Below are 13880 nucleotides of genomic sequence, written 5' to 3' on the forward strand. Positions count from 1 at the left end.
GCACCGCAACCTAACTGCTAGGTGCGCATAAGACTGTGACTGTCCTTTAGGAAATCACAGAATACTAGGGAAACCGTTCATAATAGCATACTTATACCAACTTTACCAACCCTTCACAGCAGGCCGAAGCTCTGCTGCCCGGGTCCTGGAGTGCTGCGGGAAGAACAGCCCGACAAGAAACGGAGAAAATGCCCAGAATGAGCAACTCCCCACCTCCCCTCCAAGTAACAATTCACCGAAAAAGGTGTAATTGCAAAACGTGATATTGCAAGCGACGGCAGGGCCTACTAGGAGCAGAAAAAGCTGTGCATGCAACAAAGCCCCAGCAGCATGGGGCCCTAGTTCCTGAAACGGAAGGCGGAAAATGATTACCTAGATCGTCGAAATCTGCTGAGTCAGTTTCCTCCTACCGCGGATGTATAAACATATAAAGAACCTCTTAAAACCAAGGTGAACAACTTTCTAATCGAACAGCTTATCTAATTGTTCTATTAAGATATTGAATGTGTCGCCTCCACCTAATAGCAGCGCTTAGCAGCGAGTTGTAGGAGAGCTCAGCCGTAGCCTCAGGCAATGGTGAGCTGTAGTAGGTTCAAACCAGTCTAGATAAGCAACTTTCGCTTCGCACCATCAACCGCAGTCCTTTCTGCCTATGTTCCCAATATGCTTGGAGACGGGAGCGGTGGTTGCGAGCTATTTCGGGGGAACTTCCAAGTCTTCTGACCGTTGAAGCTTACTACGGTCTTCCGCTGAGGAGACCCCATGCAAACACCCTACGACAGAACTAGCAGGGGAAGGGATCTGCGTATCTCTACGTCGAAAACGTTCTGCACCTAATGGACGCAGCAAAAGCGTAGGTCCTAATCAGTGTTTATTATTACTACTTCGAGAAGTGAAAGGCAGAGCCTGAGGAGAAGTCTCTAGATATAGTGCATCTGCGCTAGATGGGGCCATCTCACGACCAAACGTGTTTAAGTGCCTCTCCCTCGAGCATGCAGTGCTACTAAGCGTCACGACAATCCTGAGCGTTAGCCCACGACGGTGAGGAGGTGCAGTAGTGTCAAACCACTTAAACTAAGAGTTCCCCAAAGCGCAGCTGACCCTTCCCTCGTGTCTCCACTGGTCCTGAACACAGCGGCGCAGGGTCCTGGGGGCTGGCGGGAAGAGGAGGGCCTCTCGTGGGTTGCCGCACTCTCTGCTGCAACTCTGGTTGCAAGGCAACCCCCAGGTGCAAGCATAACCAAGACCCCTTTCGATGCATGCACGAACTTCCTAAACAGTTGTTAAGCACTTCTTCCTCATCCAGTAACCAACATACGCACAAACATGGATGCAAGCACCTTCTACGAGACCCTGCTAAAGGTCGACTGCCTTGATTTAACACAGAAGGCAGCCCATGCCGAAGCCGCGCAGCTTTCGGGTTGAAATTGAAAGATAAGACAAAAACAATAACGCGGTAACACGAAAGTATGGTTACCAATTGTTTCTGTCAACATATCCACTTCCCCCTGTGTATGTGCTGTATGCTCATTCGCGCCGATCGCGACCACATGAACTGACAAAAGGCGAAAAGGCCAGTTATTTGTCTCTTTACAAAAATGAATCGGAACAAATAGAAGAAATGAATTGACGAACAAATTGCGACGACATCCCCTCTTTTCGGAAACAACTGCCCACAGGTCCACTTTATGCTTGCGTTGTTTGTGGGAAACTGTAGACGCATGCAATTCACTATATATTATGTCAGTCCTAAAAACATATAATATATACACATCGCATACATCCACTGTCTTCGAACATGCATGCATGCATGGAGCTACACGGGCAGTCCTGCACCCTCGCCGGAGCAGGGCCCATTGTGCAAAGCCGAAAGGAACAGCCTCCGGGTACCAAAACCTAAAATGAAACCCTAATTTGCGGTTTAATCATCAAGTGCGATATGCGTCAGGTTAACGCAAAGCGGATTTGCGCAGGCCATCGTAAACGCCTTCTTCGGTTTTTCCTGCAACTCGTTGAAACTTTCCTCGTCTGCAAACAGAACCATATGCGCAAGTGTTTCCGTAACGTTCACCTCTATCACTGTGTTGCAGCATATGCGATTCCATTGTTGTTGTGCTAGGCTGTATGTTGACTTCGTGGTTGTATATATATATATATATATATATATATATATATATATATATATACAACCACGAACTCATATGTAACCACGAACTCAACAGCATTGGCAGCTGCACCGCTTCACTCCGAGAAGCCACGTGTAGATCAAGAAGCAGAAACCGACACAATAGCTGAAAGCTCAACAGAGGTATTGCAGCACCTTAAACGTTGAAACAGACAAAGCAACTTGATTCCACAGAGGGAGTGACACAAAAAGGAAAAGCGAATGGCATCAGCGAGATGTTGCCGCGCGTACCTGCATAAAGGAACACGAGGGTGCGGTTCACGTAAGTCTGCGACTCTTGAGTTTCCCCTGGTTTCACCATTCGGATGACCGGCAGATTGTCGTCTTCCGACAAATCTCCGTACCAAACGACACACTGTTTGTCATCCCCCAAAACGGGGTCGTAACCTCTGTGCACTCCGCGAGCGATTTTCTCTGTTCCGCAGGCAAAGCATTCCATACCCCAGGAGATGTTCGTTTGTTTGTACTAGTATCGGCTGTCAAAGTCCGAGTATTGCAGAGCACATCAAGAACATGCAAACAAACAATACCCATGTCAAGAACGCACGCGAAGAAACAAATTCAATGCCGCAATAAGGCGATGAAAGTCGCGAAAGCAGCTCAAAAAACCAAAGAGACAAACAACCAAAATCGAAAAGCCAGAATGAAGAGGCCGCACGGGCACGAGTGTGAAGACACAGGATAAACGCAATAAAGAGGCTGAATATAGAGCAGAAATAAAGGACAAACCGAAAATCAGCGCATCACAGCGGCAAACGTAGGACAAAAATCCGCATCTGTGCAGGTCAAAATGCCCATGAGTATGTACGTCTCCTCAGGTTCCCTGGGTTGTCTCTGCACTTACGTAATATTTCGATTCTGGCTTCAGCAGTTTGCCAGAACTCCCGCGCCCTGGGGTGTACGTAGTGCTCCCAGGCCCTGCAAAGCGCCTCCACCTCCTCTGGACTCCGTGGCTCAAACGTCTCTTGAGAAGCGTAGCGGTCTGTGTACGCGCTGTCTCCCTGCAGCGAAATTGCCAAATCAAGAGAGGGGAAGAAGCAGACGGTGAAACAACTAACAGTGTGAAGGGAGATACGGTTACTGTGCGTGGGAAAAAAGAGAATGCAAAAAAATAAGAACGCAACTCACAACGTAACAATACAGCCCAATGAAGGAAATGAGGTTAGGTGTTATCCTTCTACCTCGGTATGGTCTGCAACGTGGTTTCGCCGTTCTAAGGCAGATCGAGCACTCGTAGGGAGCAACAGCAGTGTCGTGCGTGCTGTGTTCATTTTAAAGCTTTGTTTACCTCTGAGTTAGAATGAGAAGAGCTCTCTTGGGCCTGTGAATTTGCTCTCTTTTTCTTTTTCCGCCGGTCTTCCTCAGCGCTCCCGAAGCCAAAGAGGGCCGCGAAGGGCGTGTTGCTGCAAGCCCTGCAGCTCCACATTTCTGCTGCTGCAGTTCTACTGTTCGTTGCGTTAGTCTGCTTCACTTGTCTCGCAGTGCTGAACCAAGCTGAGGCCCTCGCAGCCCACCCACACAGCCCACGCGCAAAACTTCAGCAGGCGGAGAACACGAGCCGCGAGCAGAAGCAAAAGCGGCCTGTCTATACAACTGACCTCCTCAACACATCATAAACCTTTAAAAGAAAGAAAATACTCAAAAGCTCACTCACAATACAAACGCTATCTAGACAGGCCGAAAGACCCACCACATGCAGCAGGAGCAGTAGCAGCAGCGGCACATGCTGCTGCTGGTATTGCCGCTGATGCAACATTGGCAGCCCCCGAAGTTCCCCATAACTGAGCCTTATTTGTACTTCTCTCCCCTTCAGTTTCAGTCTGTGTTTATTTTAAAGTGGAAAAAAGTTAAAATGACTACTAAAGGACGTGCGTGCATCCCCGCACATGTTCTCCCCGCGCGCGTGTGGCGTGAGTGGCAAGTACAGGAACAGGGAATAAATTGCACGAAAAAATGAATAACTTCTCCAAAACGACAAACATATTAGGTAAAAATACAGGTATCTTCCATTATCGCTGCCCTCCGCCTCTTGTGTTCTCAGTTCGTGTTGTTGCCTCGTCGCGGCCAGTGGGGGAGGTTTATGTATGCATTTACCGTTGTTGATGTATTTTGCGGCCGATACAATTTATTTTTAAATACAAACATAAGTGTTTTGCTGAAGCCGGCTGCTTGACTAGCAACGACGAGCGGTTCCATCCTTTTGTTTCTGTCTGTCTGGTCTGACGTTTACGCCCGTGGACTTCAGAAGCGTTCACGTATTTAGGCCGTGTACGTCTTCCTTCTTTTTCCGATTCGTGGCAAATGATTATTTGTTTGCAGTGCTTTAGAAAGTTACGGACAGTTTACAGGGACCGTCATGCTGCCTAGGGTTCGTTGTGCTTGGGCAGAGGGAAGGGGAGGTTTACGTTGCTCGTGAGTGCTCCAAACACGGGTTCAGTGGAGCCAATTAGTTTAGGATGTTTAACGAACTAATGGAGAGGGAGAGGAGCAAACAAGGCAGCCCCGCTGTGAACAGAGCCAGGCACATGTGAACTTTAGTTCGCAAGTGCGGGCAGCAGTTCGATACTGTCTTAGCCACAGGAGTAGTCGTCAAAATGTCTCCCTGCCCCTATTTACGCCGCTTCTCCTGTCGCGCGTTCAACTAGAGCGGCGATTTGCTCCATTTTGCTGCGTTTTTCCTCAGTCAGTCTTCCTTCTTCGTCCTAGAGATGAATATAATTGAGTGCCCCTATTTCTGTTGAAACTGGGGGACCAACTCAGAGAAATTACCTTCAACGTTTGGTTCAGCATTGCTGTATATTGGCACTGATACTCCACGCGTACTTGTGCGCACGCTGTTTCATGCTTCGCTTGCAGCTGCTGCAGATGACATAATTGGAGAGTAGGTAACAATGTATATCTAAGTATATTTTATTCGTACTGTACCTCGCGGATACGGAATAGTTCGGTCTGCGATTCGATTCCTTCCCTGTTTTTGCATTCGCGTTGAATACTTCCAATGTTAGCACCCCAGAACCTCAGCTCACGCGTTTTCCGCTCCCTGGTCCTTAGCGAATTTTGCCTTCAGCCCTTCGAGATTCTGCTCAATTGATATACAATTAATGGCAATTAGGGTGTAGCAATGGAAGAGCCGGAAGAACAAGTTACCGTCTGGATTTCACTGTGTTCTTGTTCAAGGCTACGCAATTCAAGCTTTTGCGTTGACATCTCCTCTTGCAGTTGTTCAATGAACGCCTCATGCTGCCTTCTTTCAATTTCTCTTTCGTTTACTTGCGCCTGTAGTTTTTTAAAAGAAAAACTTTCAAATGTAGTGCGCTGAACTGCTTGCAATCGTGTGGCTTGTCCTCACCGCAAGCGCCGCCTGAAGGCAGCGGAGCTCTCTCAGGCGTGACTCAGCGATATCCCCCTGAAAGATGTCAGTTTAGGTCTATGATATGGAAAGACCGAAAAACCACGAAGGGGAGCGCCAAGCAAAACATGAGAAATACATTTTTAAGCTGAAGATCAACGCGGCTGCGCGATAGAACGAGAGTGTGCGTAATTTTCTTCTGCTCCGTCAAGATCGCCTCAACCGCTTCAATTAAACCTTTGAGTTCCTCTCCCTGTGGCATGTGGATATAAGTTTTTGGTTATGCTTAGGCGTTTCAGTTAGCCGGCTTTCTACTTATTTGTCATCACGTTTGCATATGGGCTTTGGAACTCACCGCGCCAGTGGCCTCATCCGCCTCCTTTTCAGCTTTTTGTAGCACTTCGAGACTCTCACTCAAAATTGTACCTTCGTTTTCTCGCAGAGCGGCCATTTCAGTTCGTTCCATGCGTGTCATTTCCTCGAGAAGGTATAGGCAGAGGCGAAGACAGTCGAATTTAGCAGATGCATGCTACGACGAATGAAACTGTGCTCACTAGCATCCCACGGAGCCCAACTGTCTTCTTATTTTCTCTATGCAGACTTTCAGTCACACTTGAGGTCTTCTGTTGCGCGGCGCGAAACTCAACAACGCATATTTCCCTTTCCTTCAGTTTTGCAAAAAACGCTTGTTCATTTTTAAGCATCTCCACCACCTTTTGTTTTCTGTGAGCCAACTCGGCGTCGCTGCAGCGCCGAACAACAGGCAAAAGGGGATGCACACGATGAAGAAGAACACGAGGAGACCGCGTGAGCAGAAGAAACGTACTGCTTCCGCAACTCCTTCATTCTCTCTATTGTGGAATACATTTCTTCTGTTGCTTTTTGCATTTCCTCCTTCAGCAGGCTCAAAGCCCTTTCTCGCTCCTGCATTGCAAGTTCTCTGCCATCCAAAAGCCTGGAACATTTTTCGTGTTTCTCCACCGCCTCCCTCTGTTTATAGATGTTAGGAGCGGGGTAAAAAAACAGTATTTAACCATTCAAATAACTCAAAAGAATTATACTTGCCTGTTCCTGTGCGGCGATTTGCACTTCGGCTGTCACCGCACTTTGAACGCGTGCCACTTGTGCCTAAAGTTCACAAATTGAAGTGCGTGTAACAACATGCCAGAAAAAGGCATTTGAGTTAGATTTGACTATCAGTGTCCAAAGAAAAATGCCAAAATACCTCAAGTGTGGCCTTCCTTGCACTGAGCTGTGTGTGTTCATCCCGCAGCTGTGCCATTTTCTGTGGCGTTCCTCTAGATAAGCAACAAGTAGCAATTGATACAGTAGGTTATGGTATTCACAGTTTTCATTTGTTCTTCTTCTTCCCTGCAGCGCTCGATCGACTCAAGGTGATGCGCATTATTTTTCTTGCTTTGTTCATATTCCCTTTTGGCGGAATCTACAGTCATACATATGAAAGACGACTGATCCACGACACGCAGGAGAAATGTCTCACCGAAAGCTTCCTGGCAGCTTTCTAAGACCGGAACGAGCTCTCCCTTTGTCCTGCCCAAAACGTCCAGCGCGCTTCTCAGTGCTTGCAGCTCCGCCAGAAGCCCCCGCGTCTGCTCCTCTCCATTCATTATGCTGCGCAGCAATGCCTCGACAGAGGTCCTGCGTGGCAGCGAGATAAAAAACGCTAACTGATTGAAAACAGAGCGAGCAGAACACACATTCTTTTGTGCGCTTCTTCCTGCGCCTGGCAGAACGAAACGTGGCGTTTCCGCAGTTCTTCAAAAGCTGGGATGAAAAAAGGAATGGGTGAACAAAACCCCTTATCAACCTTGTTCACCCAGAATTGGTGGTGCGTGCTGCTCCCACCTTCAGTGCTTTCATCAATTTGCTGAAAAGCTTTGTCCAGTTGTTGAGACAGAACAGAATTAGTTCCGTGCAGGTGTGCCGTTGCGACTTCAATCCTCTCTATGCTGGCAGTAGCATACAGGAAAGAAGTCTCTGCTGCTGCAATGCTTTCTTCAAGGTTCAATGCTTCATTTTCAATCAAAGTCTCGAGCGCTTTGCTCTCTTCGGATTCCGATTGGGCTCTGAACAGGGCAGAGGATGAATAAACTTACAAGCCGGTGTACATGCACACGAATTGTGTGCGTGCCCTACTTCGCTGCATTGTGTGCATCCGTTTTCAATGCTTTTCCAATGTCGTTGCGCAGCTTTCCGCAAAGTTCTATCTCTTCAGAGAGTTCCAGCGCACCCCGCCTGCCTTCCATCACTGCGAGAAAGAAACGAGCTAAGAAACACTTGCGTTTTGACAACCCGCTTCTTTTTCTGATACACGAAATAACTATTCGTAAATGTTGAACATCAAACGATTCCGTCCTAGCCTTGTTCCTGAGCGCCTATGCACAACTCAATCAAACTTGCAATGAATTTGCCCAAGCTGTCCATACACCCCATGGGCATGCAAGCTGCATACCAGCAACTTGTAGCTAAGCATAGGGGGCTGCGAGTAGGAAACTCCCTGCAAGTATGTGCTTGCAAAAAACATTAGAGCGTAGGCAGACGCCAACAAACTAAAAAGGTCAGGAGCGCAGCACGTCGCACATAAGTGGCTTTTGCGGATGGAGGGCTTATCGATGGTCTTCTTCTGCGCGGTGCTGCCTTCCCTTCAGCGGAAACAGGGGCAAAAACAGCGCAGGTAAAACAACCAAACGGTGGGCTTCGTTCTTAGTGGACAGGTTTTACGTGTACTGAGCAACTGCAGCTGCAGAAAGAGCAGCAGTAGCTGCAGCAAGAGCAGCGGCTGCTGCAGCAGCAACGCAGCGATTCAGATGCGCTTCGAGTCGCTGCCAGCGGATAACTTGAGAGGCCTGTGGGAACTTCTTGCCGGCGAGTCGCGGCGCGAAGGCCTCTTCGCTGAGGGTCTGCCCCCCCCTCTTCCCCCGTCTATATCCCCTCGACTTCGGGGGGATCCGAAAGAAGCACTGCTCTCTGGGTACCGCCTCCTTTCTCTGTCTCTGAAAGACCCAGAATGGGCTTCGTACCTGTCCCGATGACCAAACCGCTCCCACTTGCCATCTCGTGAGGAAGATGAATAGTGCAGAGGGCTCTCCCGGTAGTCCCCACGGCGCGGATTTGAAGGGTCACGACCTTCATCCCGCCCTCCCCGATGTCCATCTGGCAGAGGAACACACAACTTCAGAAGGAAGCAATTAGTAAGCGTAAACAAAAAGATGGGCGGTACGTATTTCAACGTGCTGTGCCACTTTGCCGGCAAAACGCTGGACAAGCAAGCAGACAGCCAGTCACTGACGTCAATCCAGAGAAGCAAACAACTGTCTGCATGGGAACAGCTGTGCATTTGTACGCTTTTGGAAGGCAATGTAAGCAAGTCTGAGCACAAACATCCAGCTTCGTACTTCGATAGCTGTCGGCAGCTCTGGTCCTGTGGCGAGCTTCCCGTGAGTCCTGCAGAGACTCCCGCAGGCCCCTCTCCTCTTTAGCAGACCGCCTGTCAGCGGAGGGCACCTCACGGTTCTCAAGTCTGTGGTTGTTAAATCCCTCTCGAGAGCTCCCTGATGCGGGGTGGAGCGCCTCCGGAACTGCTCAACGAAAAGCAAACAAGCACAGCGCGACACAACCGCTGCTTTCTGCGCTGCATATATATGGGCTCAAAATTCTAGGCTATATACACAGTGAGGGCTCCATGTTGTGCGTGCACAGCATACAAAATGCGGCCTGTCGCTGATAAGCAATGCCCTTTCATTTTACGCACCACCTGTTTGTCTCTGTTGCGCCATCTCCTCCTCCCCCCTAGTGTCTGATTCTCTTGCAGCTGTTCTTTCTTCTTTAGTCTCTTGCTTCTCGCCTTGATCATGGGAGTCAAGTTGCATCTCCACCTCTTCCGTTTTATCCGTCGCGACCTGTGTTGCACCGCTCGATCGTGCCCCCGCTGCTGTTGTTCCCGCTGCAACTGCTCCTGATGCTGCAGTGGTCACTCCTTCTGCTGTTTGTTCGGTTCCAGCGGCAGCTGGGGGTGGCGCTGTTGCTGCAAGAGAGTTGTCTTCCGATTTATCTGTCTTCGTGTCTGTCGTGGGCTCCAGCTTGGGTGGCGGTGGGGTCCTAGTCTCCGCCAGTTTCGTGTACTTCGGAGGGGCCCTCTTGTAAAGGGAAAGAATGCGGGTGCACACCTTGAGAACATCCTCCCATGTAACGTCAAAGAGTTCGTACCATCCAGTCTCCTTCGCCAAATGGATATTAAGGTCACAAGCAGCCAAAAATATACTCCCCACTGCCACTACTGCAGGCTGTACTTCGCAGCACAACGTCGTCCGCATACTGCAGAAAAACCAAACCATAAACTCCACCGAAATACAACGAAAAGCACAAGCGTGATGAAGGCCATGCCTCTAAAAAACAACCGCTGTCGCCACATCGTACCAGAAGCCGCAGGGATACCAGCAGTAAAAGCAGCAGCAGCAACTGACCTGTCGTTAAGGTAACCCCATGCGATCTGAGACAATCTGTTTGTTGGTATATAGTCTCCTTTACACAGTGCGTGTATATATTGCAGGATGTAGCGGTGCGGGTGCACTAGAGTCTGGGAGACCATAAACCCTAATTCCCTCAAGATGTATCGCTCGCAACGAAAAGTCTCCGCCCGTATCATTTCAAATTCCTGCAGAAGCTCACCCCGAACAAAAATTGCACCCATATAGAACTAAGACTACAAGCACAACACAGCGCCAGCATACAGACCCAACTATCGAACAAGCTTCAGCAGCAGTGACAGCAGCGGGAACCATACTATTAGCAACAACACCGGCACCACCAAGCACGAGCAGCAGCGAAAGCATCAACTGAATCAGTAAACAAAAGCAGCAAAGGAAGCAGGAGGCACAGTTGCAGCGGCACACGCAGCAACAGCTGTTGGCGAACCGGAGAGTCGTGATCGATGAGAAGCTGGTCCAGATTGTCCTGTGTGATTTGAACATTTGCGTCCTCTGCTTTTGCAAGGAGTTGTACAATATCAATCAAACTTCTCACTCGCCGCGGATCCTCTTCCAGTTTGCAGGCGAGCAGCAGAGATGAAGTGGCTACCAGCTGTAGCAGCAGCAACAGCAGCACAGATTAACAGACAGCGAAGAGCTATAGATGCACGGGATAAAACACGCCATAGAAACAAATAACCTTAATTCGTTACGTACAAATTACCAGAAAACATTTCTGCATCCCCTTTCACATGTGGCAGGTGACGGGGCAAGCAAGACATGTCAGGAGCGCCAGCAGCAGTGTTATAAACCCTACGTGCGCCTGCTGCTCCGATTTGCGGCATGCACTTGACACAGTCGCTGCTGCTGGAAGAATAAATCTAAAATTAATGTACAACCACGATGCAAAGTAGAATAGGGGGAAGAGGAACCGGGGGGCGACACAGGAGCAAAAATATAGTGCTAGACGTTCACTAGAGAGCCTAGCAGCCAATACACCTCAACCCATTGCCGTGTCAATCATCTTCAAAAGATATGAGATGCTTAGTTAATTACAGGTAACAGCAACATCAGCACCGGCATCAGCATCGGTAGTCCAACAACCCCACTGACCCTGACGTCGAACTTCTTGAGGCTCTTTCTGTAGTAGAAGCGATGAAGAATTGTTTGTGCACTGGCCACTGTGACTGCTTCCAGGCGCAACAGAACCCCGGCCCTCTGGATGAGGTGACAGCCATAAATGCGCTGAGATATTTCCAACTCCCGAGACAAACCGTCGCGGATCGAAGGAGTCCGCTGCTGCAGCTTCCGTGGCACCAATACAATTTGCGTTGCCATCCTCGAAAAATTCACCGCAGCAACATCAGCAACGGCTGCAAAGGCTGCAGGCGCAGGGCGGCCCGCAACACCAGGAGTAGCTACTGCAGCAGCCTGCGAGATACAGCGCCGGCAAAAGCAGCAGCAGCAGCCGCAGCAGCAGCCGAGGCTGCTCCCTCCAGATGCGCGGACGTCTCCTTTCAGATGCCAGCGTCAGGAAGAGGAGGCAAAAGCAATAACTGTCGAAATAAAGACACAAGGCGACAACTGCACGACACGAACGAATCTGAACAACACAGGACTGGGAGGCGTAGACTCCAAGTAATGCAGGGGGTTGCAGTCTGACAAAAATGAAAAAAAAGGGAAGAGAGTGTCTCAAAGGCAAAATCTATGACAAGCACAGGAGAGCGAAAAGTGGAATACAGAGGCTCTCGCCTATATTCAATGGGGGCAAACACGACGAGGGCGTTGAGTATTCATACGCCCCAACTTTGTTTGCAGGCTGTAACGATATAAAGTGGGGTTGACGGTACAATAAGAAACAAATAAGTCGACTCTCTTTACTAGTTGCCTCATCGCTCACAAGCCACACAGGCATGTTCTGCATGCGCGCATGCAACTTCCCAAGCGAAGGGGGCTTGCTCCGGCCCAGAGGCAACAAAGGCAGAGGATAAAAGTACTTTTCGCCAATAAATATGGCTTTTACTTCACAGGGACGTGAGCTGCTGCTGGAACTCTTTCTGCTGCTGCTGCTGCTGCAGCAGCCCCAGCAACTGCAATGGTGCTGTTGCCTCCTTGAGTCAACGGTTTATTTCACCGTACGTAGGGCCGAAGAGTGAAGTACAATATGCACCCTTTCTGCAGCATCTATCCAAAAAGCTACAGCTGAAACACGATCTGGCCTCGTAACGCTCGCGCTCCTCGGGGTCCCGGTTGCACTAGCGTCTGTTCAAGGGAGCTGTTTGCGTGCCGTCTGGGTACGCCAGCTAGCGGGGGCCAAGCATTTGCTTACTAGTTGCCTTCTGTGTTTCTACACTTTTTGGAAAGGCGCTAAGGCTCTTAGGACACTCGTTAGCGTCGCCTGGGTCATAGTATATCTGATTTGTCCTTGCGGAGTTGGTGTGCGTATTCCTGCTTGCGGGAAGGTTGGCCACTGAGGGCGAAGTAGGTGGTCAGCTACTGTTTATAGTGTTGGCGTATGCAGCAATATGGTTTGATTGTGCGTGCATGTTGCAGCTTGGCTTGCTGCGGGGTGCATTGCAACTCACGGCATGAAGCCTCCGGATAAGGCCGAGGACTCTCGGTACAGAATCTGTAAACGGTCTGAGGGCGTATCAGGCATTTTACAGGCGTATCCTATGTCTGCACATGCAGCAAAGGAGGACCGGTTCTCCTTGGATGTTTCCTTGCAGTGGTTGTTGTAGCAAGGCGTGGTGCAGCTCATCCTTCCCAGGATGTCTGGAGACTGGAGGGGAAATCAATGCTTCTTGTAAACTCATATCTTAAGTATTTGACTCTATCGCTAAGTAGCACGGCCCAAGATCAGAGCTCAGTCTCAAGCTAAAAGCTACAAGCTTTCGTATACCCTTATATTCTTATATCGGTTCACTTCAAAGTAAAGCTGCACTTTACAGTGGTTCTCTCCCAGCCTCAACACACTCAGCACCGGCAAGTCAGGCTACCGAGGCTGCAGGAAATAGAAAGGCCGCCTGCACGGTTTGGGACATAAGTTCTCCATTAAAAGCGGGCATACTGGGGACTTAAGAGCCCACTGCATCGTGACTGCATTGGGCAGTTATATCAGAAAGGGATACCTCCTGGATGATTCTCACTATATTCCCCGTTGTGAACGGCTTGAGACAAGTAGGAGCTTGAGCATGCGCAGCCACTAACACGGGGCAGTCGACATACTCACTAAGCAACAGTATAACTTTTCATGGACGCGACGTAAAAACTCCAGAATGTCGTGGAATACTACTGTGTGTCTCTAAAGATGCACTCCTGACGTCCATTGTGCAACTTTTGGGCGCCCATAGGAATATGCAGTAGAATGGCTAGGCTCTCGCCCTCCACGTTCACCATCGTACTTCCTGTAGTTTAGCAAAACTCTTTAGTGCTCTTCGTCTGTAGCAGCTGCCAAACAAAGGATGACGGCGGGCTAAACGACCATTCTTGGTAATTAGCTGTAATGAAGGGGTACGCGCCCTGATGAGCGGGCGCTGAGTTGCGTAATATGCTACAGAAGAAATCCTTTTTAAGGGACTTGCATTCGTGTTTGGCTGGTTTCAAGCGCGAGATGCCTCCCACTGAGAGCTACACGTGAATGTCGCACACCTTCTAAGAAAACGGAAAGCTCACACGCAACGCGTCGAAAAATTGAGCATCACTGTTGACAGCACAGCCCACGCTCTTCAGCGCCAAGAGAAGCGACGTATGTGTTTCTCCCAGCTGCTGGCGCCTAAGCCAAACACCAAAAGGTGGATATCTCATATTAGGGTATTTTATACGCAGGCCAGAGCCGGATTAGGACCAATACGAACGG

The 13880-nt window shown here is 49.4% G+C and overlaps 3 protein-coding genes across 3 annotated transcripts; all 3 read right to left on the reverse strand.

The window, feature by feature from the left end:
- Positions 1–1921: 1921 nt before the first annotated feature.
- EMH_0094900 (uncharacterized protein) lies at positions 1922–3611 on the reverse strand (the record flags this gene model as incomplete). The annotated part of the gene is made up of 4 exons (XM_038022265.1): positions 1922–2028; positions 2417–2599; positions 3030–3186; positions 3474–3611. The coding sequence occupies 4 exons, from the start codon at positions 3609–3611 to the stop codon at positions 1922–1924; spliced, it is 585 nt and encodes a 194-aa protein (XP_037878119.1).
- A 1990-nt stretch (positions 3612–5601) lies between these two features.
- On the reverse strand, positions 5602–7801 carry EMH_0095010 (uncharacterized protein; the record flags this gene model as incomplete). Its single annotated transcript, XM_038022266.1, has 7 exons — positions 5602–5787; positions 5890–6063; positions 6339–6458; positions 6881–6978; positions 7036–7193; positions 7520–7621; positions 7692–7801. The coding sequence occupies 7 exons, from the start codon at positions 7799–7801 to the stop codon at positions 5602–5604; spliced, it is 948 nt and encodes a 315-aa protein (XP_037878120.1).
- Positions 7802–8358: 557 nt separating this feature from the next.
- Positions 8359–11359, reverse strand: EMH_0095120 (cyclin, putative; the record flags this gene model as incomplete). The annotated part of the gene is made up of 6 exons (XM_038022267.1): positions 8359–8708; positions 8951–9133; positions 9307–9869; positions 10019–10131; positions 10470–10634; positions 11135–11359. The coding sequence occupies 6 exons, from the start codon at positions 11357–11359 to the stop codon at positions 8359–8361; spliced, it is 1599 nt and encodes a 532-aa protein (XP_037878121.1).
- Between the last annotated feature and the right edge of the window lie 2521 nt (positions 11360–13880).

Source organism: Eimeria mitis, genomic scaffold (assembly GCF_000499745.2).
Source record: "Eimeria mitis Houghton genomic scaffold, Emh_scaff136, whole genome shotgun sequence".
NCBI classification, from domain to species: Eukaryota; Apicomplexa; class Conoidasida; order Eucoccidiorida; family Eimeriidae; genus Eimeria; species Eimeria mitis.